The following is a 27,681-nucleotide window of genomic DNA, read 5'->3' as shown; positions in this document are numbered from 1 at the left end:
CGCCCCTCCCTTCCCTTCATCTATCTGCTCTACTAATCCTCAGGCTCAGCAATGGAGGCAACTCCCCCACCAGCCTCCACTGACCCTCCTGAGCTGTGGCCTTCCTATGCCTGTAATCATCACCTGTGCACGTCTCCAATACTGAACTGAGGCACACAGCTTAAAGAACACGTCTCCCACCTTGAAGCATGAGCTTAGCACAGTCCCTAAGACAACTAGCATACTGTAGGTGCTCAATAAAATGCTGCCTGGCTGGCTAAATCACCAAACTATGCACATTTTCTCAGCAGCTCACATAGGGAAAACACACTTAGGTTTGCAAATAGCTTAGACCTATTTTTAGCATGTCACTTAAGGAAAATGACAGACGTTGTCCAGGAAAATGGAAACCTTAGTAAGGCTCTACCTAGTTTCAGGCACTATTGTAAGCAGTAATGAGAGAAGGCACAGGGTCATGCCACCTTCCATTTGAAGCTATTTATACTTTCCACAACTGTCAGTAGTTCTTCAAAATTTACAGAGATGGCTGGTAACATGAAACCTTCCAATGGAATTTTTCCTACTTACCTGAAATCAGAGTTTCTAAACTCTGAAATTGATCTATTAAGAATTTTTGAGACAGTTCATAGGGGAACGTAAGACAACCAAAATCACATTTAGAGGGATTTTTTTTTTTTAAAGAGTTTTGCTGACTGAATGCAGAAAAAAATACAATTACCTGATGCCTGGGTTTCACCCTGGAGATTCTGATTTAAGTGGCCTAACGTAGAAACCAAGAAGAACATTTTTTGTTAAGTTCCCCAGATAATTCTAGGGAGTGGCAAGCGTTGAGAAGCACTCCTATGAAATCTAAAATTTGTTCCTTTATGCCTCATTGTTCTTACGTGTAAAATGGTGGCAATTATGCTTAGATTTATGGATAACTGAAAATCCTTCTGAAAGTACATTTCATAAATAAATGTTAAGTGGAATCCTTTCTTTTTCTCACTACCGTGGGTCCCTGAAAAAATAAAGTCTGGCTTATTAAAACCACCTGATCGATAAGCATTAATATCCATATTACAGAGGGACATTTAAAAATAATTATAGGACAAACAAAAAAAGATCCCCAAACTGTAATTAACACAATCAAATGCATACTAAAAATAAAGGTGTGAGTCGGAAAGATAACTGAGAGTAACAGTATTTCCAGAAGATTGAGCTGTAAGTCCTCTGTGAATAAATCCCTATTTGTGGGCATGGCATGTTTTTCTCTAATCATGGAAATGAAAGGAGATCTCAGCAAGTATTGAAGAGGTACTGTTTCTGTGCTTGCATTTCAATGGGCCCTGAGGGAGAGATCTGAAATGACAAATACGAAACTTCACTGTAAAATTACACTGAGTATGACATAAAATTTAGTATTAGAATCTCCTTAAAATGAAAAAAGTTTAAGCAATCACACCATATCCCGTAAACATCTATTTTTCTTCTCCTGAAATGTCCTATTCAATCTTTTTTCAATTCTTTCAGGAAACATTCTATCATTGCCTCTGAGGGGGATCAGGGCACATCACCCCAAAATACACCATTCTTTGGCATAAGAACAATTTTGAGCCGAAGACATGAGTTCCTGAAATTGCTTTTCTGCCTGAAAGCAGAGCCTCCCCCCAAAATTCAGCTGTCATAAATCCCCTCCCCGGGCAGCTCTGCCCTCTCCAGCCACCACACCTGGACACTGCCACGCACTATCACACCGCCCATCACTTCTCCTAAGGCCCCACTCGTCTTTGCAAATAGCCTCTTGTTTTCCCATAAGTGCCTCTCCCCTCCTCCCTCTCCCTGCTAAGTTAGGGGCACAGACCCCAAGTCCAGCCCTCCTCTGAGTTACTGAAGACTGAGCACCATGTGAATGCAGGATGCACCTGCTAATAAGCTTCTGTTTTTCTCTCGTTGATCTGCTTTCGTCAGACCAGTTTACAGGGCCTGGCTGGAGAACCCAGCAGGGTGGAAGGAAAATAATTTATTTTCTTCCCCTACAACACTTTGATACCTGACTTTACATTTATGTATATCTCTCTCTCTCAGCTTTAAAAAGCTATTTTTTAAAAATCTGGTAAAAAAACAAACAAACAAACAAGCAAAAAAACATAAGTACCTGAAAGAGTCAAAGTTCTAAAACCCTTGGAGACTGTGGGTGTGGTCTCTTTAACTTTTCAAACTCAATATTAAAACAACAAAAACCACACCAAAGTGCTTATTGTGTGAGGCAAGACTGCCGTGAAGAGAGTGAATAACGGCATTCAGAGCGCGTGCAGCTACGCAGTAACATCAGTCCCCGCTCCACGAGGATCCGCACCAAGTACAGCTTCGTGATTCCAGCTAACCCACTTTACTAGTACTACTTCAACTTTTATCATCCCATTATTTATCTTTTATTAAAAGATAAATTTGAAAGACTAAGATTGTATGGTGGCAAAATAAGTTCAAATTAAATTTTCCTACTCGAAACACTAACAGAGAGCTACATTTTATAGTGGGGAAGACGGCAAATACCTTATTGCTATTAATAATGGCGGATGAAACAAAGGAAAGGTGATGCAGTTCTAAACCCAGTACTCCTGGAAATTAATAGAGCAGTTAATACACAACTGTGACAAATACATAAAGTCATGTAGGCAAACACTGAGCAGTATCTCCGCAATTAGAAGAAAATTAGCTTTAGAATTATCAGAGACGCAGAGCACTTCTGCCAGATGGAAAAAAAGCACATGAAAGACACAAAACAAAATAAACTTAATTACTTTGAGCATGTTAAAAACAATCACATCAAAAAAAGTATACAGATAAAAATGTCATAGATGACATAAGAAAATAGTGTGTGTATATATATTTTGCATATATATATATATGTGTGTATATATATATATATATATATATATATATAGAAATCTACAGTATTTACCACTGTTGACATATAGATTTTGGAGCAGCTCAGATGCTGCTATCATAACCTAAATTACACAGCTTGGTTTATTACAAGTCACAGAATCATGGTTTAAAAATTGGAATTAATATCCTCAGCCACATGTTTTATCTACATTTCTTTCTAAGCCTCCACACGATCTGAATCAAGAGCCCAGGGAGAGCGGGATTTTGTGTGCGCTTCAGCGCGGAGCTGAGCTGAGAACACCCTGCCATTTGTTTTGCTGTTTAATAACATCATTACCAACTTGATTAAAATTACATTAGACTCATTATATACATAAAAATATTGTCACATTCACTAGCTAAACAAATGTTCCTCTCATTTGAAAAGACATACTTCGGTACCTTGAAAGTTTAAAGCCCCAACTTGCAACAAGAAGAGCCCTCGATGTTAGGTTTTCTACTCTCGTCCTTGTTCAAACACGAGGAAAGTGTGCTGACCACCAGCTCTCCAATTAAACACAAACTCAGATTTTCTGGGGGTGCCCACAACTGTCCCCATGTTTTGGTAATTGTAGTGTAATAGACTATTTTAAAAGACACTGCTAATTTTTTAACCATGAACCTGAATTTGTTTTCACTGCAAAAGAAAAAAAGGAGATTTTTGAAAGTATGAAAGTCACACTATTTTTTTTTAAAGATTAAAACCTTAGACTCCTACTAATAATTAGGATCATTTTTTTTTTACAAGCTTACACAATGATAATTTAATGGCCTAAGTGCAGCAACATCCACTGATTACCACCTTAAAACAAAGACTGCCCGAAAAAGCTCATGTAAATGAACAGCCCGGGTCCTGCAGGAATTTAAGGGGCAGAAGCAAGAAGTAACCATATTGTTAATCCTGCTTTCAACTGGATTTCCAAGGAGTCTGTTCGGCTGCCCCGTGTGAGTGCTTGAAGACAGCAACGTGCAGCCTCTCCTGCTGGCATCCAGGACGGCAGCACTGCCTCTGCATCTGGCAAGGAACGTTCTGCTCTGAGCTTTGCAAGACTCAGACCAGAACAAAGGGCACAAACGCACTAAAACTGCTCTCAAACTGAGCTTGGGCGACGGGCAGCGCCCCGCCTTTGGCCATAAACTCACTCCAAGTGCCCTGGTGTTTAAGCACCATTAAGTGGTGAGCCTTTCTTTCCAGCATCTTTAATTTTCAGAAGGAAAGAAAATGGCCACAACTGCAGGAAGCTGAAGGAGGTCAGGGCAAACCCCAACGACACTCTAGGACCTGGGTGAAAACATAAGGGGGGGGACTCGGATGACAGACAAGTTAAGGAAAGGAAGAATAGTAAATTATTCCATGGATGTAGATTAAAATTAATTTTTTAAAACATTTCTTTAGTTCTGTGTTCAAATGTGTGTGCATGGAAGCCTTTTGGTATCTACTGAAAGACACACACACTACTTATAACCTTAAAAATATCTATTCTACACAGTTTTTCAGTGCTTTGTAACGTTACTCAAAATAGGATGGGCTAATGGCGCAAAACTCAGGTTTTGAAGAAAGATATAAATGGCACTAAGTCTGAATTATCATTATGCGTGTGTCCCTAAATGCTATTGCTATGTTTCCATGTTAACTTCTTCTTAACAGGTTCGGTGATGATGCAGTTTGAAAATGCTCATCGTCAGCAGCATCTACATGGGGAAGAACGCTCCTATATATTCTTATCACTAGCATACACTGGAATTGTGCAGGATGTTTATAATAGTATAAAATACTGCTTTGGCAATTATAAACATAGCAATGTAGGTTCCAAATGGTTTCTATTCTCTTGTCTTTACCAAGTATAGATAAATTCTCACAGCAATACTGATTCTTGAATAGAAAGTCCATCCCGATTTCTGTAGTGATACACTGGCGGCGAGGGCCCTGAATATTGATACCCAGACGAACTGGCATCTTCTAAACCGGGGGAAGTTCTGTATCGCACTGGACTATCTACTGAAACTACCGGGAGGCTATGGTCCTGAAAGGGAACATGCTGAAAGGCGGAATATTTTGGTAAATTGCTCAAGTGGCCACGATTAGCATCCTGAGTCCACAGCTGTCCGTGAGTCTCGGCTCTGTATGTGTAACTGACTTCCGACCACTTTCTGTTATCTGGCAGATAATCCACTGGAGGAATGATGAACTGTCCATTCTTTGGTGACCCCGAATTGCCTGAATACCCCCCGGCACCAGTGTCAACAGGAAGAACTTCTATGCGGCTGGAGGGCAGCACAATAGGGAGGGGGCGGCTGTAAGATTTCTCTGGAGAGATATCGATTGAAAGAGAAGAACCATAAGGTCTCCGGGGGGGATTCACCTGAGTCCCATGGGTAAACTGTGGAGATGCAAAGCTGCTGTTAACACTAGGGACGTGTTTGGGAGAATTTCCATGGTAAACAGGGGGGTTACTGTAGGATGGAGGGCGCACTGTCCTGCGATCTTCCCCATCTAAAGGAGATGGGTATTTTGCATAACCTGCAGGCTGCACTTTAAAAGTAAACTTGTTCGATACTCTCGATGGACTAGAATTTGGCTCCACATGCTTCCTGGGGCTGTGAGAGTAAACCACGTTCCTTGGACTTTGGGAGTAGGCTCTTTCTAGGGCCTCTTCAATAGAAGCGCTGTTGTCATTTTCAGGGACGTTATCATACTGGGACGCATTAGAGCCCCGTTTCCCTTCATCGGCATCCAAAACCTTCATCTTCTGCGTTACGTTTGACACCCGAGTATCAGCAGAACTTGGCATGGTGACTGTAAGTGTGGGGTGTGCGGACCTACTTTTGCCTTCGATGGCATATTTGGCAGTTTTTTCAACAGCCGAAGTATCTGATGGTTTATTCCATTTGGGCACAAATTCCTTCCTGGTATTTGAAGTGGCATTGCTATTTTGGTTAGCAGCTGCATGATTATATTGCCTGGAACTGTCTTGTGGACCCGATGGAAGTTTTCTTTGAAGATCTGCTTCATCTTTAAGCTTTTTACTGTCTTCATCGTCTGATTTCCGTCTTGGGGCCCTGACGCGTTCTGGTGTACCAATTCTACTCTGATGGTGAGGGGAACGCTCATGTTTTTTGTGAGGTGATGAGCCACTTTCTCTTCTGCTGCTCATATGGGGACTCGACCTGCCCACACTTTGTCCATTGCTCAGGTGACTAATGCAAGCAGATTCAGGTGGAAGCTGTCCCAAAGGTTTCTTTGGATATTCATCCTCTTTACCTAAAGGGAAAGATAGCTTCATAAGTAACATAGATACAGGAGTAAACAGTATCAAATACAAGAACCACATCATGAACAACTGCATGCTTCTCATATGTGCACTCATACACATACATATACGCCACAGAATTTTAGGGGTTTGGAAGAAGCATTTTTTAGAGACTGATACTAAAACACAGCAAAACTCAAAATCTTATTAGACAGCATGCAGGTGGAAATATTTTATGAACTTATGAGTAAGGTTTATATAGTTATATCACATGTGATTCTTATGTTTTCTTAAGATATATTGTTATGTGTTTTTTCAGGAACACAAAGCTGATATTTTCATTTTTATTACTAAAACAATCATGCAGATCAGAAGTTCAATGTCTTACTATTACATTACTTTTGCTTTAATCTACGTCAACCAAAATGGTTTTGAAATCTCAGTAAAACCTCTCCTATCAACTTTTAGCGGGTCTGCTAAATTGAAAATGCAGTAATGACCAACTGTAGTCTCAAAGTTGTCCCAAAACAGCTTATTATTATTGTATCTATAATTATTATGTCAAGTACCCACCAAGAGTATAACTTCAGGATAAAAAGAAATCATACTATCTTTCAAAATTAATCACTCTAAAAGGATCCTACTTCAAATGCAAAAAATTAAATAAAAAAAGAATTAAAAAAGAAAAAGAAAGAAAATCATACCAGAAACTTTTACTTTCATATGTGCATAACTAACATCAGAAAATTAATGAAGAATTAAAGGAAGGTGCAATAAATTGGCCTTTTAGTAAACTAAAGGTTTAGGATGTCCACTCTCACAACTTTTACTCAACACAGTACTGGAAATCCTAGCCACAGCAATCAGACAAGAAAAAGGAATAAAGGGCATCCAAATTGGCAAGGAAGAAGTAAAACTGTCACTATTTGCAGATGACATGATACTATATATAGAAAACCCTAAAGACTCCACCAAAAAGCTACTAGAATTAATAAATGAATTCAGTAAAGTTACAGGATACAAAATCAATGTACAGAAATCTGTTGCACTTCTATATACTAATAATGAAGCAGCAGAAAGAGAAATTAAGAAATAATCCCATTTACAATAGCACCAAAAGAATAAAATACCTAGGAATAAACTTAACCAAAGAGGTGAAAGACCTGTACTCTAAAAACTACAAAACACTGATGAAAGAAATTGAAGATGACACAAAGAAATGGAAAGATATTCCATGCTCATGGACTGGAAGAACAAATATTGTTAAAATGTTTACACTGCCCAAAGCAATCTACACATTTAATTCAGTCCCTATCAAAATACCAACAACATTTTTCACAGAACTAGAACAAACAATCCTAAAACTTGTATGGAACCACAGAAGACCCTGAAGAGCCAAAGCAATCTTGAAAAAAAAACAAAACTCGAGGTATCACAATTCCAGACTTCAAGTTCTATTACAAAGCTACAGTGATCAAGACAGTATGGTACTGGCACAAAAACAGACACACAGAGAAACGGAACAGAATAGAGAGCTGAGAAATAAACCTACAATTATATGGTCAATTAGTCTTCAACAAAGCAGGAAAGTATATGCAATGGGAAAAAGATGGTCTCTTCAACAAACGGTGCTGGGAAAATGGGACAGCTACATGGAAAAGAATGAATCTGGACAACTTTCGTACACCATACACAAAAATAAACTCAAAATGGATTAAATACCTAAATGTGAGACCTAAAACCATAAAAATCCTAGAAGAGAGCATAGGAAGTAATGTCTCTAACATCAGCCATAGTAACATTTTTCTAGATACCGGATACAAAAGCAAAAATAAACTATTGGGACTACATCAAAATAAAAAACTTGTGCATAGCGAAGGAAACAATCAACAAAAGTAAAAGGCAACCAAAGGAATGGGAGAAGATATTTGCAAATGACATATCAGATAAAGGGTTAATATCCAAAATATATGAAGAACTTATTCAACTCAACACCCAAAAAGAAATAATCCAATTTAAAAATGGGCAGAAGACACAGACATTTCATCCAGATGGTCAACAGACACATGAAAAGATGTTTAACATCACGCATCATCAAGGAAATGCAAATCAAAACTACAATGAGATTATTACCTCACACCTGTCAGAAAAGCTAAAACGAAACACAACAAACAGTAAGTGTTGGTGAGGATGTGGGGAAAAAAGGAACCCTCATACACTGTTGGTGGGAATGCAAATCGGTGCAGCCACTGTAAAAAACAGTATGGAGGTTCCTCAAAAAGTTAAAAGTAGAATGACCCTAAGATCCAGTAATTGCACTATTGGGGATTTGCCCCCAAAATACAAAACCACTAATTCGAAGGGATACATGCACCCGTATGTTTACTGCAGCATTACTTACAATAACTAAGATATGGAAGCAGTCCAAATATCCATTGATAAATGAATAAAGAAGACGTGATAGTATACATATACAATGGAATATTAGCCATAAAAAATGAAATTTTGCCATTTGTAACAACGTGGATGGAGCTAGAGTATGATGCTAAGTGAAGTAAGTCAGAGAAAGACAAATACCATACAATTTCACTAATATGTGGAATTTAAGGAAACAAAGCAGCAAAGGGAAAAAAAAGAGACAAACCAAAACAGAGTCTTAACTACAGAGAACAAACCGATGGTTGCGAGACCGGAGGTGGGTGGGGTATGTGTGAAGGGGATTAAGAGCACATTCATCATGATGACCACTGAGTAATATATAGAACTGCTGAATCACTATATTGTGCACCTGAAACTAATATAACACTATATGTTAACTCTACTGGAATTAAAATACAAAACTTCAAAGAGTTTAAAAAAATTTAAAAATGGGGGCGCCTGGGTAGCGCAGTCATTAAGCGTCTGCCTTAGGCTCAGGGCGTGATCCCGGCGTTATGGGATCGAGCCCCACATCAGGCTCCTCTGCTGGAAGCCTGCTTCTTCCTCTCCCACTCCTCCTGCTTGTGTTCCCTTTCTCGCTGTCTGTCTCTCTGTCAAATAAATAAATAAAAAATCTTTAAAAAAATTTTAAAAATGAAGATGATTATAATGTAGATATCCAATAAATATCATCCTGGAAAACCAACAGACTTCATTTGTAAACATTCCATGGTTTAAAATATGTTTTTCACATATTACAAAATAATCTATTCTCACTTAATATGTTGTTGCTCTCTTCATATATCTAGCCATCCATCCATCTACAATATTTACTGAGTGAGCTCGGCTTTAGGCCCTGTGCTAAGTGACGCATCCACGAGACGTGAGCAAACAGACATTGTCTTATTTTCATGTAGCTCACAGTCTTGATGATGATAATTTTGTTATTTACTCACATCATACTTCTAAGATATTTTAAAAGAAATAATCAGTGAACTTTTCTTTGGTGGGGTGGAGAACAGAGAATGATGAAGAAACAATAACCTTTAAAGAGTTAAGCTACCAGAATCAGAATTATTAAGCTAAAATATGACCTTTGTGCTCTATTCTTAAGTAGGCTCCACGATGGGCTGGGCGTGTAACCCAATGCAGGGTCTGATCCCACGACCCTGAGATCAAGACCTGGGCTGAGACCAACAGTCGGATGCTCAACCTACTGAGCCACCCCAGGGCCCCAATCTTTGTGCTTTTCTAATCCAATAGTTTTTAAACTTTTTAAAAGCAGACTCCTTATTTTTTCAAACCGAATTTCATATGAAGCCCCAATATATAAAGAAAATATAAACACAGCTGCACTGATGAAAGCGGAAAGTCACCCCTTCTTCCTCCTCCCTCAGTTGGGCAGCTGCTCAGAGTCTGAGGTTCGAGATCTAGTTCTGCCTGTATTTTAGAGGTGGGAAGCAGCGTCTCAGAGCAGCCGTGTGATCTTCCGTAGCAGATACTGAATGAGAACCAGGACCCACTGATTTTACTCCAGTTCTGCCATTTATGCCACATTCACTAAACTCCAGAAATACTTTTGATGCACATTTGAAAGCACACACAGTGAACTGGCAATTACAGTTTGTTTTGCTCATGTACCCATCAATACATATGTATCAAGCAAATACTATGTAGCAGGCCCTGCTCAGGGTGCTGGCCATCCAGAGAGGACACAAAGGATGAATTCCCTGACCTCATGGAGCATGTATGCTGGGTGTGCAGAGCTAGGAAGATAGTCAGCACCAGGAGAAGACAATTAAAGTGACGTGGGGTGGGGCAGGACTGAGCAGGGTAGAGTTTCCGCAAGAGCAAAGGCGTCCTGTGCCTTGAGTGGGAGACTGGCAGAGAACAGCCCGGGACGAGGCCGGAGGAACAGAAAAATCACATCACACAGGGCCTTGAAGACTATGGTATGGATTCTGAATTTCTTTCTGAGTTAACTGCAAACTACTGAGGGCTTTTCAGCAGGAAAGTAACCTCATCTGATACCTATCTTACCAAGTTCACCTTGGTGGGTCGGACTTCGATTATGTAATAATTAATGGTGATAATAGTAAACAGCAATAGCTAATACTCATTATGCACTTACCACGCGGCAGCCACCACTCAAAAAGCTGCACATACAGCATTTAGCATTAGGCATATAACTTAGGTCACCATTGTGACTCCCATTCTAGAGAGGAGGGAACCGAGGCAGAAGTGAACCTGCATGGGGGCTCCTAGCTGGTAAGTGGCAGATGCACAGTTCAAACCCAGAGCTGATTCCAGAGCCCTCTGGATGGAAGTCATGAGAAGGGGCTGCTTCTTGCATATACTGTAAGGTCGGGTCCACACACTTGCTCACGCGCTAGGGGTGGGCTGCGAGGATGAGCAGAGCAAAGGGGCCCTCTGGGCTCGAAGACGGCACTAGTGACAGAGGGTGCAACCAATATTTTTCTTGTATCTTTTTTTTTTTTTTAAGATTTTATTTATTTATTTGAGAGAGAGAGAGAGAGAGCGCGCGCGCATCAGCAGGGGTGGCAGCAGGCAGAGGGAGAAGCAGACTTCCTGCTCAGCAGGGGAGCCTGATGCGGGGCTCAATCCCAGGACCCTGAGAACATGACCTGAGCCAAAGGGAGACACTTAACGGACTGAGCCACCCAGATGCTCCTGTTCTTCTACCTTTTTATAAAAAAGACATTTCATGGTATCCAGACGTGATATTTTAAGTGATAACCCAGACTTGGAAAGTCGTCCGTGTTTACGAATACCATCTGTGCAATGGTCTGAGGCGATTCCAGTGCGGCGTCTCACCGGCCTCAGGAAACAAGGTCAAGAAGGGGACTCGGATGCAGCCTGAGTCAAGAATATTCAGAAGGGGAGGGGAGTTAAGATGGCGGAGGAGTAGGGGACCCCTTTTTCAGCTGGTCCCCTGAGTTGAGCTGGATAGGTACCAGACCAGCCTGAACATTCACGGAATCAGCCTGAGACGCAGGAAGATGCATCTGGATCTCTACAAACGAACATCTCCAGGGCTGAGTATTGAGGTACGAAGCGGGAAACCGTGAAAACGCGCACAGATATCAGAAGATAAACAGAAGGGGGAGAGGGCCGCCGCGTTCGGGCACCGGGAACCGGTAGCCACCTACACGGGGGAGCGGGCAGACTCGCGGACGGCACCCGCGAGAGAGCGGACTGAGACCGTGAGTGGGGAGCGCACCACCAGGCATCTCTCGGAAGACCGGAATCCCGGTGCGCTCACTGGAACCAGACTGAGACCGGGAGCTCCCGGAGCGCGTGCAGGGCGGCTGGCAGCTTTAGAAACACAAAGGACAGAGACGCGCCGGCCCTGGAAGTGAGGGCTGGGACACCGGGTGTGGGGCGCACATCCCGGGACACTGCAGGGTTGAGCAGCACCAACAGAAACGGAGTTAAAGTGGCCAGAACATCAGTGGAGAACGGTCCGTGATCCCTCTGTTCTGAGACAGGCTGAGATTCGGCCACTGCTGCTCTGACTCTCAGAAGAGGCACAGCAAACCACCAGGGAAAGCCACCAGAGAACAAAACCCTGGAAATACCGGCTCACAGGGTGCCCATCCCCATCCCCCCTCGCAGGGGACACGGAGACTCTACCTAAACAGGGTTGCCTGAGTATCGGCGTGGCAGGGCCCTCCCCCAGAAGGCAGGCTGAAAAATCAAGAAGCCCACATCCCTAGATCCCTATAAAACAAGGGCGCACAGCCTGGGTCCCGGTCAATAATTTGGGCTCTGGACAACCCCGCAACCTCTCCTCATCAGAATGATGAGAAGGAGAAATCCCCCCCAGCAAAGAAAAGACAATGAGTCTGTGGCCTCTGCCACAGAACTAATGGATATGGATATAACCAAATTATCAGAAATGGAATTCAGAGTAACAATGGTCAAGATGATGTGTAGACTTGAAAAAAAGTATTAACGAAAATGTAAATGAGAATATAGAATCTCTAAGGGCAGAAATGAGAGTGAATTTGGCAGAATTTAAAAATTCTATGAGCCAAATGCAGTCAAAACTAGAGGCTCTGACGGCCAAGGTGAATGAGGCAGAAGAATGTATCAGCGAATTGGAGGATGGGTTAGTAGAAGAAAAAGCTAAAATAGAATCTGGACTCAAAAAAAATCCACGCTCAGGAATGTAGGTTACGGGAGATTACTGACTCAATGAAACGTTCCAATGTCAGAATCATCGGCATCCCCAAGGGGGTGGAGAAAAACAGAGGTCTAGAAGAGATATTTGAACAAATTTTAGCTGAAAATTTCCCTAATCTAGCAAGGGAAACAAACATTCGTGTCCAAGAGGCAGAGAGGACCCCTCCCAAGCTCAACCACGACAAACCTACGCCACGTCACGTCATAGTGCAATTCGCAAATATTAGATGCAAGGATACAGTATTGAAAGCAGCCAGGGCAAAGAAATTTCTCACGTACCAAGGCAAAGGTATCAGAATTACGTCAGACCTGTCTACACAGACCTGGAATAAGAGAAAGGGTTGGGGGAGCATTTTTAAAGCTCTTTCAGAGAAAAACATGCAGCTAAGGATCCTTTAGCCAGCAAGGCTGTCATTCAGAATTGATGGTGAAATAAAGACCTTCCAGAATCGCCAGTCATTAACCAATTTTGTAACCACGAAACCAGCCCTACAGGAGATATTAAGGGGGGTTCTATAAAAGTAAAACGGCCCAAGAGTGGTACAGAACAGAAAGTCACAATCTATAGAAAGAAAGACTTTACTGGCAACATGGCATCATTAAAATCATATCTCTCAATAATCAGTCTCAATGTAAATGGCCTAAATGCTGCCATAAAATGCCACAGGTTTGCAGATTGGATGAAAAGACATGACCCATCCATTTGCTGTCTACGAGAGACTCATTTTGAACCTAAAGATATATCCAGACTGAAAGTAAAGGGATGGAATACCATCTTTCACGCCAATGGACCTTAAAAGAAAGCTGGGGTAGCAATTCTCATATGAGTCAGATTGGATTTTAAACTAAAGACTATAGTTAGAGACACAGAAGGGCACTATATTATTCTTAAAGGATGTATCCAACAAGTGGATATGACAATTATAAATATCTATGCCCCCAACAGGGGAGCAGCAAGATACACAAGCCAACTCTTAACCACAATAAAGAGACATACAGATAAAAATACGTTAATAGTAGGGGACCTCAACACTCCACTATCAGAAATAGACAGAACACCCATGCAAAAAATCAACAAAGAAACAAGGGCTTTGAATGCCATACTCGACGAGTTGGACCTCATAGATATATATAGAACACTACACCCCAGAACCAAAGAATACTTATTCTATTCTAATGCCCATGGAACATTCTCAAGAATAGACCATGTTCTGGGACACAAAACAGGTCTCAACCGATATCAAAAGACTGAAATTATTCCCTGCATATTCTCAGACCACAACGCTGTGAAATTGGAACTCAACCACAAGGAAAAATTTGGAAGAAACTCAAACACTTGAAGACTAAGAACCATCCTGCTCAGGAACGACTCAATAAACCAGGAAATCAAAAATCAATTTAAACAATTTATGGAGACCAACGAGAATGAAAACACAATGGTCCAAAACCTATGGGATACTGCAAAGGCAGTCCTAAGGGGGAAATACATAGCCATCCAAGCCTCACTAAGAAGAATAGAAAAATCTAAAATGCAGTTTTTATATTCTCACCTCAAGAAGCTGGAACAGCAACAGAGGGACAGGCCTAATCCACGCACGAGGAAGCAGCTGACCAAGATTAGGGCAGAAATCAATGAATTAGAAACCAGGAGTACAGTAGAGCAGATCAACAGAACTAGAAGCTGGTTCTTTGAGAGAATCCATAAAGTTGACAGACCACTGGCAAGACTTATCCAAAAGAATAGAGAAAGGACCCAAATTAATAAAATTATGAATGAAAAAGGAGAGGTCACAACAAACACCAATGAAATTGGAAGGATTATTAGAAACTTTTATCAACAGCTTTATGCCAATAAATTCAGCAATCTGGAAGAGATGGAGGCCTTCCTGGAAACCTATAAACTACCAAGACTGAAACTGGAAGAAACTGATTTTTTAAACAGGCCAATTAATTATGAAGAGATTGAGTCAGTGATAAACAACCTTCCAAATAACAAAACTCCAGGCCCGGACAGTTTTCCTGGGGAATTCTACAAAACATTCAAAGAAGAAATAATACCTATTCTCCTAAAGCTATTTCAAAAAATAGAAACAGAAGGAAAGCTACCAAACTCATTCTATGAGGCCAATATTACCTTGATCCCCAAACCAGGCAAAGACCCCATCAAAAAGGAGAATTACAGACCGATTTCCCTAATGAATATGGACGCCAAAATCCTCAACAAGATCCTGGCTAATAGAATCCAACAGTACATTAAAAGGATTATCCGTCATGACCAAGTGGGATTCATCCCTGGGATGCAAGTGTGGTTCAACATTTGCAAATCGATCGGGGTCTTAGATTTTATCCAGAAAGAAAAATTCAAAAATCATATGATTCTCTCAATAGATGCAGAAAAAGCATTTGACAAAATACAGTATCCTTTCCTGATTAAAACCCTTCAGAGTGTAGGGATTGAGGGGTACATTCCTCAATCTCATAAAAACCATCTATGAAAAGCCTACAGCAAATATCATTCTCAATGGGGAAAAGCTGGAAGCCTTTCCCTTAAGATCAGGAGCACGACAAGGATGCCCACTCTCACCACTATTATTCAACATAGTACTAGAAGTCCTTGCAACAGCAATCAGACAATAAAAATGGATAAGAGGTATCCAAATTGGCAAAGAAGAAGTGAAATGTCTCTCTTTGCAGATGACATGATACTCTATATGGAAAACCCAAAAGAAGCCACTCCCAAACTATTAGAAGTTACAGAGCAATTTAGTAATGTGGCGGGATACAAAATCAATGCTCAGAAATCAGTTGCATTTCTATACATGAATAATGAAACTGAAGAAAGAGAAATTACGGAATCCATCCCATTTACAATAGCACCAAAAACCATACGTTACCTTGGAATTAACTTAGCCAGAGACGTAAAGGATCTATATTCTAGAAACTATAAATCACTCTTGAAAGACATTGAGGAAGACACAAAAAGATGGAAAAATATTCCATGCTCATGGATCAGAAGAATTAACATAGTTAAAATGTCCATGCTACCAGAGCAATCTACACTTTCAATGCTATCCCGATCAAAATACCGATGACATTTTTCAAAGAAATGGAACAAATAGTCCTTAAATTTGTATGGAACCAGAAAAGGCCCTGAATCGCCAAAGAACTGCTGAAAAGGAAAAACAAAGCTGGGGGCATCACAATGCCGGATTTCGAGCTGTACTACAAAGCTGTGATCACAAAGACACAAAAACAGACACATAGACCAATGGAACAGAATAGAGAACCCAGAAATGGGCCCTCGGCTCTTTGGGCAACTAATCTTTGATAAAGCAGGAAAAAATATCCAGTGGAAAAAAGACAGTCTCTTCAATAAATGGTGCTGGGAAAATTGGACAGCTACATGCAAAAGAATGAAACTTGACCACTCTCTCACACCATACACAAAGATAAACTCCAAATGGACAAAAGACCTCAATGTGAGACAGGAATCCATCAAAATCCTGGAGGACAACATAGGCAACAACCTCTAGGACATCGGCCAAAGCAACCTTTTAATGACACATCTCCGAAGGCAAGAGAAACAAAAGATAAAATGAACATGTGGGACTACATCAAGATAAAAAGCTAATGCACAGCCAAGGAAACAATCAAAAAAACTAAGAGGCAGCCCATGGAATGGGAGAATATATTTGCAAATGATGCTACAGATAAAAGACTGGTATCCAAGATCTACAAAGAACTTCTCAAACTCAATACGCGAGAAACAAATAAACAAATCGTAAAATGGGCAGAAGATATGAACAGACGCTTTTCCAATGAGGACATACAAATGGCTAACAGACACATGAAAAAATGTTCAAAATCATTAGCCATCAGGGAAATTCAAATCAAAACCACAGTGAGACACCACCTTACGCCAGTTAGAATGGCAAAAATTGACAAGGCAAGAAACAACAATTGCTGGAGAGGGTGTGGAGAAAGGGGATCCCTCCTACATTGCTGGTGGGAATGCAAGTTGGTACAGCCACTCTGGAAAACAGCGTGGAGGTCCCTTAAAAAGTTAAAAATTGAGCTACCCTATGACCCAGCCATTGCACTACTGGGTATTTACCCCAAAGATACAGATGTAGTGAAGAGAAGGGCCATATGCACCCCAATGTTCATAGCAGCAATGTCCACAATAGCTAAATCATGGAAGGAACCGAGATGCCCTTCAACAGATGACTAGATTAAAAAGTTGTGGTCCATATATACAATGGAATATTACTCAGCTATCAGAAAGAATGAGTTCTCAACATTTGCTGCAACATGGACGGCACTGGAGGAGATAATGCTAAGTGAAATAAGTCAAGCAGAGAAAGACAATTATCATATGATTTCTCTCATCTATGGAACATAAGAACTAGGAAGATCGGTACGGGAAGAAAGGGATAAAGAAAGGGGGGTAATCAGAAGGGGGAATGAAGCATGAGAGACTATGGACTCTGAGAAACAAACTGAGGGCTTCAGAGTGGAGGGGGGTGGGGGAATGGGATAGACTGGTGATGGGTAGTAAGGAGGGCACATATTGCATGGTGCATTGTTATACGCAACTAAAGAATCATCGAACTTTACGTCAGAAACCGGGGATGTACTGTATGGTGACTAACATAATAAAAAAACATAAAAAAAAAAAAAACGGTGACCCCAAAAAAAAAAAAAAGAATACTCACAAGGAGTTATTTATTTAGCCTATTGGGTTAAAATCTAACAACAAAAATAAAATCTGTGTCCCCAAAAATGCTTTCGCCAGCTCTACAAGTAGTTACCATCGTGTCCCAGATAAATACAGGAATTCCTTCTTCCTGTAGGCAGATGACACCAACAAACACATTATCAAGAAGATATAAATACCTATATAAAAGAAAAACTGAACTTACGAATTTCCTCTGGGTCCCCACTCGGACAATTTTCTAGGGGCACAACGCAGTAACCTGAGTGACTAATTCAATGGCTGGTTGATATTCCATCAGATAAAAATATCAGCCCATCACCACTATGCCCTTTCCAGGTGGGTGAGTGGGAGCCTGAGGAAAACCATAACCATTAAAGAGCAAAGGAAAGCAGTGGCACCCAGAGAGTGGTTAATTCCTGCCTGCGAGATGTGCTGTTACGGGGACCAAATTGGATTAGTTGTAGAGACTCTCCCGCTGAGCCCGTTAAGCTGCTCCCCTCCTCCACCACTCCAGTGGCTGTCAGCAGCCGGCGCGGAGCCGCCAGCACTGCGGTTCGTGGGCAATAACCGAAGATGTTCGAGCGCCTGGGTGGCTCAGTCATTAAGTGTCTGCCTTTGGCTCAGGGCGTGATCCCGGAGTCCTGGGATCAAGCCCCGCATCAGGCTTCTCCACTATGAGCCTGCTTCTTCCTCTCCCACTCCCCCTGCTTGTGTTCCCGCTCTCGCTGGCTGTCTCTCTGTCAAATAAATAAATTAAATCTTAAAAAAAAAAAAAAACAAAAAACCGTAGATGTTGAACACGTTCTCCGTAGCAGGATTACACAACAACAACAATAACAACAACAACAACAACACCAGACTTCAGAATGAACGGGTACTGCAACCCGCATGCATGGGTCCTGCCCGGAACACCTGTCTACGGGGGAAAGCTTCCAGGGCTTCTCAGCCTGCACTGCGGAGGCTTACATCCTGCCTTCAGGGTTTCCATCTCTATCGATTCATAACCCAGGAAAACCAGATTCACCTGTAATTAGGTTTTTCAAAGGTTAGCTCTCTGCTATGGACCGAATGTTTGTGTCCCCCACCCAAAATTCATATACTGGAATTGCCCAATGTAATACGGTATTTGGAGATGGGGTTTGGGCAGTAATTAGATCAAGAAGGTAGAGCCCTCATAATGGGATTAGTGTCCCTCACCCCTCTTCAGAGTGGGGCAGTGGATGGGGCCACAAAGAGAGGTGTGATCTGCCTTGTTTTACCGCCCCCTCTGCAAAGGTTTCTAGAAAAGTAGGCATATTGCACCACAAGGACTGCAGCCCATGGGTTCCTCCCAGTTGTGGTCGACAGTGGAGTGAGGAGTGGCCCCTGGCAGAGCAGGGGGCACGCCCCGACTGGAGGAGTAGCGGTCAGACAGGGAGCTCTGGGCCGGGTGGGGGACAACCCTTCTCCTTCTGTCATCACACCTTTCCAAACACACCAGACAGGTGACACGTAGAGAGAGGGAGAGTCTGAGCCTGACTCACACGTGTGAGGCGGTGGGCAGTGCCCAGCATGTGTTTGCCCCAGTGAAGAGCTGTAAGCTCTGCGTCCTCTGAGGTGGGATGGGCACGAGAGCAGGGTTTAATTCACCCACCAGAGGACAGATTTGTGTTTTCTCTTCTTCAGCAAAGTCTGTGCCTAAAAATTACCTCACTGTTGTATGGGCTGAACTTGTTCCCTCAGAATTCATGTGTTGAAGCCCTAACCCCAAATCCCTCAGAACATGCCAGCATTTGGAGATAAGGCCTTTACAGAGGTAATTAAGGTTAAACGAGGTCACTGGAGTGGGCCTCTTATCCGATATGGCTGACGTCCTTCTAAGAAGAGATTACAGTCACAGACAGGTATATAGAGGGAAGACCATGTAGGAAGATGCCCAGCTAACGCCAAGGAGAGAAGAAACCAATCTTGCCAACACTTTGATCTTGGACTTCCCAGCCTCCAGAATTATGAGAAAATACTTCTCTGTTGTTAAAGCCACTCAATCTGTGGTATTTCCATTACAGCAGCCCAAACGAAGATATTACCCTAGAGTCTACATCCTCAATCTCAAAACTGATTTGCTGTACTAAACACAAATTTTATGGACTGCCTTTTTCTGCTAGTTAAAAATCACATATTTCATTATTTATAATCATCTGCTTTTATGGTCCTAGCATATTTTCAATGTCGACAATGTAATGAAACCAACTACAGTAATTAAAATTTATTTTACATAACCACATCAAAAAGAGAACTGAACAGAACAAATGTGGAAGGTAGACACAGGCAGTTAACGGATCCATAGTAACAAGAGTTCCATTACTTTGCAGATTCCTATATGCCATTTTCTATGCCGTGTTCGCCACGGTATTGCTAGGGATGGCCAATCTTGGGTTGGCTTCCATAGCATTTTCCATAGACATTCAGCTAGACTGACTTACTGAGAATGATGGACACAAGAGGGCATCTTTGTAAGTGTGTAACCCAGAATCTAAGCAAGATTCCAGGTTTGCACTAACTGAACCAGAGTAGAAAGGGCTTACTAAGGGACCAATCCAGTGGAAAGATTAAACAAACCAACAAAAAACAAACAAAACAAAAAACTTGGGGGAGGTGGAAGGAAGGAAGTGGGGAGAAAAAAGGACTATGAGAGAAAATGGAGCATCTCTGGGGAAAATAAGGCCGTATTCCAGTACCTACAGACTTCCATCCTGAAATCCTTTAGTTACATAAAAAGCACTTATCAATGAAGACTAACAGGACACAGAGTAAAAATGTAAGATTACAGATATATGGCATATATATCTCAAGAGAAGGAATAAGAAGATTGAGAAAACGGCAATGGAGCGACCAAGGTGGTAATTCACACATGAAACAAAATGGAAAGGTATGTGTCATACATACATACATGGGAGATTAAATTTTTCAATATAAAGGGTAAGAAAAGTATTCACCTTACGTTTATTTTTTTCAAGACTTTATTTATTTATTTGACAGAGAGTGAGCACAAGCAGGGGGAGCCCCAGGGAGAGGGAGAAGCAGGCTTCCTGCTGAGCAGGGAGCCCAATGTGGGGCTCGATCCTGGGACCCTGGGATCATGAGCTGAGCCGAAGGTGGACGCTTAACCAACTGAGCCACCCAGGCGTTCCTTCACCTTACATTCAACACCACTTTATGTTCAAGTCAATACAGCAAGTTTTCTAAGGAAGGGACATTAATGTTTTGCACATCTACACATCGTAGAATTAAAAGAAAACTTTAACATGTTATTTACTGAATGGGCAAGAGGCCCAAATCCACACTGGGGAAAAAAATTGTGACTGTTGTAAAATACCAGAAAAGTAGCATCTCCAAGCTTCCTCATGGTAGCCCAAACACCTGTCCCTTTTCCCTAGTAGACAATAACCTACTTAAAGTGACTTCTTTCATATCCCAACCTCTAGTATCTCAGATAGTCACGGAATTACAAGTGAGGTGGTGACAAAATGTCCATTCGTTTGTATGTAATTAGTATGAGTTAGAGTAAGGACACACTGTCCATATGACCACCACAGAAACATAATGGTTATAAATACCCAAGATCTATGCTAAGAAACTAGATGTAGCAGGGTTTAGAGGGGGAAAAAAATCCTGTGCAGACAAAATGACACTGCATTTCATTAATTTCTAAATGTCAATCTCTCATTAGGTACTAGGGCCCTGTAGCAGGTACAGGGTGAATACCTCAAATGTACAAAGGCATTTAGAGGATACAGCCTCTCTGCCCCCAAAGAGATTTTCCATAAGCATGGAAGAAGATAAAACTATTTGAAAGAGGCAGTAGAATAGATATAAGAACCTTCCAAAATGTAGGGGCTTAAAAAACCCAATTCATCCCAATTTTAAAGATAATAATGCAGATGAGACTACAGAGGGCCAGGATATTCACAGGTGCCAGGCCAGACTGCAGACTGGGAGGTGCTTAATTTACAACGGTGTCTGGTCATTCCTCCTTTCTGTAGTGACCTGTGACCTGGGCGCGTGCCAACGACTGATAGCTGGAAGTAACACATGGCTCGGGGTCTTGGCAGCAGCATCTACCTTCCATAAATACTGGCTGGGTGAGGACACGGTGGGATGAGGTCATGTTCGAGTTATTCCCATAACTGACCAAACATCTCTAACTGGTGTAAAATTCTCAGTAAGCCAACACTGACCAAACTGCGTGTGCGCACACACCCGTTGCCCGCATCTCAGCGCAGGTCCTCGGGCCTCAGAACAATGTGGGCAACAAGGGCTTCGCGGAGGAGGGCTATCTCTCTCAAGGGGAGGGGGGATGAGAAGGGGCAGAAAGAAGTGACCGGAGAAGAAAAGAGGAAAGAAGAGGTGAGGAGAGAAAGCAGGGGAGAGAGGAGGATGGTGAACGACAGGGAGGACCAGAAAGAGAAGGAAGGGGAGCACAAGGGCAGAAAGTGGAGGCGGCCACAGGGAATGGAGGAGTGGAGCAGCGTCCCCCTTCCTGGAGGCGCTCATGTTTGAGCGGGGACTTGCTGGAGTTTCACAAACACTGGGCAGGGCAGAGACTGCTTCACTCCAACAGCAATACCCAAACTCAAGGACTGTGTGCCACGGCGATCTGACCTCGGTAATTACGAAATCTGGAAGAAAACTCTACTTGACTTGGTGGAAAGGCAATGCCTGCCTGCAAATGAACTAGTCAACCTTCACTGAGCTGAAGACAGACTGTGCAGACCCCTCACGAAGGACAAATACCACCACCGATAATACTTTCACATGCTAGTAACTATTCTTTGCCCCTTTCCCACAAAAGTGATCCAAACAAGCATTAAACATTCTTGTACAATCCTTAAACCCACCTTAACCTACTTGAACCCCCGCACACACATACACATAAACACTGCCGAACTTGGCTTTGTTAGGGGTACCTATCTCCTTTTGCCCCAAATGATCAAGGGTAACGTTAAGATTCGAGCATAACTGATGTCAAAACAGATGGCTATACACAGGCAGTATGTATTAACATTTATTTTCCGTACTTGCACTCTGAACTCTTCAGCAGCCACAATACTGTTCGTGCTCACCCCACTATAAACTCCATGCCTGCAATTTCTCTTCTTCCCCTTGAAAACAGGGGTGTCTAAAAGAATTACTGCCCTACTCTTAAAGGGTAGGAAAGCACCACAATTCCTATCATATATAGCAGTGACACCTTTGTGAAAACACCACATTAATGATATTTTTTTACCAGGGTTCCATCAAAAATGGTATTTTTATGCCACTGCCAACTTGATATATTTTAATAAAAGCAAAAGAGATAATTAGTTGTTTTTTTAAAAACATTTTTTTCTTTAAAAAAAAAAGCCAATAAAAAGAATACTCTAGCCACCCCTAAAACCAAACCAAACCAAACCAAAACCAAAACCAAAACCAAAACCAAAACCAAAACCAAAACCAGAACGGGAGAATCCCTCAAATTCCTTCAGGTTTGCCCATCTTTGACCTTGCTCAGGTCTCTGCTGCCACCCTGTGGACACTACACTAAAGTACAAGTCTTGCAAGTCAATGGTCTCCGCTTTGACATCATCAGCTTTGGGCACCCACCAGGAGACATGGAATCACAGCAAAGTGCTCTCAGCACTCTCTCTTGTGAGCAACAACCTACTTCTGAATTTCAACAACAGAATATATGTACTCTGACTATTATAACAGTTTTCAGTAAGAAATGGAGGGGGTTGTTGTCAGGAAAATTATTCTGGGAGTCATCTTAATCCTTTCCAGATCAAATATTAGGTCCAACTGAGTTTGAAAATACTGTCAAAAAAATCAGTGATTTCAAGTTTATATCTGAAAAATCAAATGGCTTTATTTCTGTTTAAAGTACCATTAGCCAGAAAATACAACTCAAGGATGATTATAGCCTTCAATAATCATACCTCCTTTCTATAGTGAAATAGTTTGCTGTATTTACAGCTATGCTACTAAAAAAAAAAAAAGGTGTTCTTTAATTACTGTAGTTAGTTCATAGGCTTGACTCTTTTTCTCATCAGACAAAACTTGAAAAGACGGGGGAAACAGAAAGGAGAGAATTATTAAACACATTTATAAATCTATTATAAATCTATTTAGTGCCACATAAATTCAATCAATAGATGTTTGTGAATTAACTTTTTTTAAGATTGATTATTTTAAAGAGAGCAAGAGCACATGAGCATGGGGAAGAGCAGAGGGAGAGGGAGAGAAAGTCTCAAGCAGACACCCCGCTGAGCACAGAGCCCTATGCAGGGCTCAATCTCACGACCCTGACATTCAGTCCATAGCAGAGAGCTAACCTGAGCCAAAACCAAGAGTCAGACACTCAACTGACTGCCGCCCCGGCAACCTTGAAATAACTTAATTTTTAAAATCTGCACTTTGTGTTTCCTAGTGTTTCAATTCACACATATATATGTAAAAAACTGTTGAGCACCTGTAATATCGATTTCTATTATATAACCAAATAAAAGTGAAAATCCACCTAAACCCTCAAAAAGTGGGACAGTTTTCTTTTTTTAACTGACAAACAATACAGCTGATTCCTTTGTGTATGTAATCAGGATACAAAATAGTTGCATTACCTCGAAAAACTGCCTCATACTAGCTAACCTTTTGTAGCCCGTATTACCTAAAAAACAGATTAAAAACTTCCTTAGTTCATTAAAAAATATTGACTGAATGTCTATTATACGGCAGGCACTGAAGTAGTGCTGGTGGCATGAAAACATGGTCACCGTCCTCAAGACTCACTGTGCGACACGGAAGTCAAGCGCACATGAGCAGCAAAGCACTGTGAGCACGCACGGGGTGCGCGTCACGTACAAAATCCCGGGTATCGAGCTCTGTGGTTTGGGAGGCTGCGACTGGCTGACAAGGCTTCAGAAGGAGGCGATGCTGCTTAAGCCAAGTCATGAAAACTGAAACAGAATGGATGAGGACAGAGGGGGCGCCTGGGTGGCGCAGTCGTTAAGTGTCTGCCTTCAGCTCAGGGCATGATCCCGGCGTTCTGGGATCGAGCCCCACATCAGGCTCCTCCGCTATGAGCCTGCTTCTTCCTCTCCCACTCCCCCTGCTGTGTTCCCTCTTTCGCTGGCTGTCTCTGTCAACTAAATAAATAAAATCTTAAAAAAAAAAAAAAAAAAAAAGAATGGATGAGGACAGCGGAACCTGGAGAATTGTTCAGGGAGTCCACGGGGGAGAAGCATATTCCAAGACAAAGAAGTGGGAGCGCATGGCACGGCAGAGGGGCCCTGAGTGGCGGCAGCCAGTCTGCCATAAGATATAGTGATGGCTTGGCCATCAGGCCTGGTCACCAGGGTGGGACCTTGGGCAGTGCTTAACCTCGGAGCCCGAGTTCCCTCATCTATAAGCTACTACTACTAATACTGATGGCAGAACGAGCATGAAACCTATTCAAAATTAAAATAATGTCTCTTAATGTAAGATTTATGGTCCTTCCATGGGCGCCTGGGTGGCTCAGTCGCTGAAGCATCTGCCTTCAGCTCAGGTCATGATGCCAGAGCCCGGGATTGAGTCCCACATGGGGCTCCCTGCTCAGCGGGAAGCCTGCTTCTCCCTTGCACAACCCCCCTCCACTCGTGTGCGTGTTCTCTCTCTCCCTCTCTCGTGCACACAAAAATAATCTTTAAAAAAAAAAAAAGGTTTATGGTCCTCCCAGATAAAAAACAAAGGAACACAGGATTCCATCATGTTCCGAGATCTTTAAAGGTAAAAGGTGAAAGTAAAAGGCCAAAAAAAAATGCAAAAGTCCAATCCTCCTGGGTGGAAAGCTGCGGAATTCCTCAAGGAGAAGAAAGAATTAGGTGGTGTGCAAGTGGGACCCATGGTGTCTGGACTATGTGGCTAAGCCATCTGAGGGGCATGGCCCCAGCAATAATAAAAAGTGGTTCTGCCTGGGAGTTCGGTCACTGATGAGAATTCAGTTGGAGTCCTGGCTCATATTTCAACTGACGAACAAAGTACTTTCCAAATGTATCTGAAATTCATTTTTTCATTCATAAAGATCTAGAATTAAGTATAGAAAAACTGAAGAGAATTAAACACAAGATTAATTCTATATTTTCTGCATTAAGGAATCTGTCCATATTTAGTATCTTATATATTTACATTAAGAAAATTTGGCCAAGTTGCTTTTTCATGTCAGTTAAAAGTCATTTATTTGAACTTATGATCTGAAATTTATAAATAGTAGTGTAACTAATTTTTAAGGGACTCAAGGTTTAGCAAATTCTTAAATTTATCACATTTAGAAGTTAAGAACTACAGGTTTTGTTTTTAAATTTAAAAGTTGATATGTTTAAGGAACTGCATGTATTAAATTTATAAATGCAATTTTAAATGTTTGTAGGAGTTCATTTGTAAATGGAACCAAACACTAGCTACCATTAACGTTAACCAAACATTAATGTTCCCTTTAAAAGAGAATGGCAAATTTTCCCAGATTTAAAAACAGTCTACTGACTTTTATAAGCTGAATTAACAAACTAAAGAAGAACTAGGTTTCGGGATTTGTAACTTTCAGAAATCAAAGTTTCTTTTGTTTGAAGAAACAAACCTCAAAAATTCTGTGCACCAAAAATTGTCCTCAAGGATATTAACAAACTTGAGTCAACAAATACCTTATTCCCAAAGGCTGCTGAGAAAAATTAAGTGACCCGTGTATGTAAAGAAAGCATTTTGCAAGAAGTCTATCACAAAAGAAGACTCAAAAGTTTGCCGTTACTGTTCCTACGTTAAAAGTGTCTGACAAGGTGGGAAGGATGGAAATAGGAAAACAAGCAGACGGCAGACCAGGAGAGTATCTCAGGTCAAACTAAGCACAGAAGTGCCCCTCGAAACGGCTGGCATTTCACCAGATGACTCTAGCAAGACAAGGAGGTGAGCAGCGCTGAGTCAGGCAGGGCTTCCGGTGCAGGTGACGCGGCCCTGGGAGTGAGCCTGGAGGGGAGGAAACGAACGAAACACAGAACGTGGTGTCTCAACAGACTGTCAATGCATGGAGTGCTAGTAAGCGGGGGTAGCGGGGAGAAGATTTTGGAGACTAAGGAGATGGGGTAAAGTTGAACATTTTACCATGATAGGAAATAGGCAGGAAAAATGGGAAAATTAATATTTTCTTCTTTCGTTCTGTCAAAATTTTTGGTTACCATTACAAAAAACCATACCAAAGAGAAAAGGCAATCCTGAAGCTGGCAAAGTTTTTCTATAAAGAGACAAAATAAAAAATCCCAATTTCCCTAGGATGAAAAAGGACATGTACCACAGCTAAAAGCAACAAAATGCTTTCCTTTCTTAACAAGGTTACTTAAGTTTCATGTTTTCTGATACCTAAAATCAAAGATAAAAATTAAAATGGCTCTCTCAGTTATTCTAAGAAAAATCTGCTCTAGATTTTTCTAGGTCATATGGTCATAAGCTACAGCTGGGTCAAACGGGCAGTCACAGTGGATTAACATGGGCTTTCTAACCAGTGACCTCCCTAACTCACAAAGTCTTTGCCAGACGGCATCCTGTGAATAGAAGATAGACCTCTGAGGAGAACCAAGGGATAGTCCCACCTCAAGACTGCAAGCCAGTGGGGTATACAGGAAACAACGTGAGTCATTTTCATTCTTTGCTTGCCAACTAAACGTACGTTTATTTAAACTGGGGTCTTCAGAGTTGAGTCACAATAAGTAATGGAGACCTGAAACTTTCTAACTACTTCATGCATGTTTAACACAACAGCGGTCAAAAAGAAAAGCATGATAGAATTAATCAATAAAACAGAAACAACGTAAGACAGGACACAAATGGCTGGAAATCAGATGAGCAACATAAAGGAAAGACTTGATATATTCCTAATAAAGACTAACAACACAAACAAGGATATAAAGATAAGCAACAAATTAGGAAGAGAAGGAAACATTTGTTGATAAAAGACAGTTATGAAAAAGCTGTGTACGTTTGTGTAAATATATGTGCTTTCAACTCACGTTTATATGTAAAAGCAAAGGAAAAAGACTCAAAGAATATTTCCCGACCCGAAGTAATGGAAAGCCTTCATACTTCACTCAACATACTGCAAAGATTATCTAGAGTTCTTATGAGGATATATTCATAAAT

General features: G+C 41.5%; 1 protein-coding gene across 1 annotated transcript in view; it reads right to left on the bottom strand.

The window, feature by feature from the left end:
* Nucleotides 1-3,643: 3,643 nt before the first annotated feature.
* Nucleotides 3,644-27,681, bottom strand: part of USP6NL (USP6 N-terminal like) — a 176,064-nt gene continuing 152,026 nt past the window's right edge. Inside the window, exon 15 of the mRNA XM_026478631.4 lies at nt 3,644-6,172. Within this exon, the coding sequence (XP_026334416.1) occupies nt 4,767-6,172 (1,406 nt within the window). The 3' untranslated portion in view covers nt 3,644-4,766. The remainder of the gene's footprint in view (nt 6,173-27,681) is intronic.

The sequence above is a fragment of the Ursus arctos genome, unplaced genomic scaffold, assembly GCF_023065955.2.
Source record: "Ursus arctos isolate Adak ecotype North America unplaced genomic scaffold, UrsArc2.0 scaffold_30, whole genome shotgun sequence".
In the NCBI taxonomy this organism is placed as follows: Eukaryota; Metazoa; Chordata; class Mammalia; order Carnivora; family Ursidae; genus Ursus; species Ursus arctos.
Note: the sequence above shows the minus strand (reverse complement) of the source record. Positions and strands in the feature narration are given on the sequence as shown.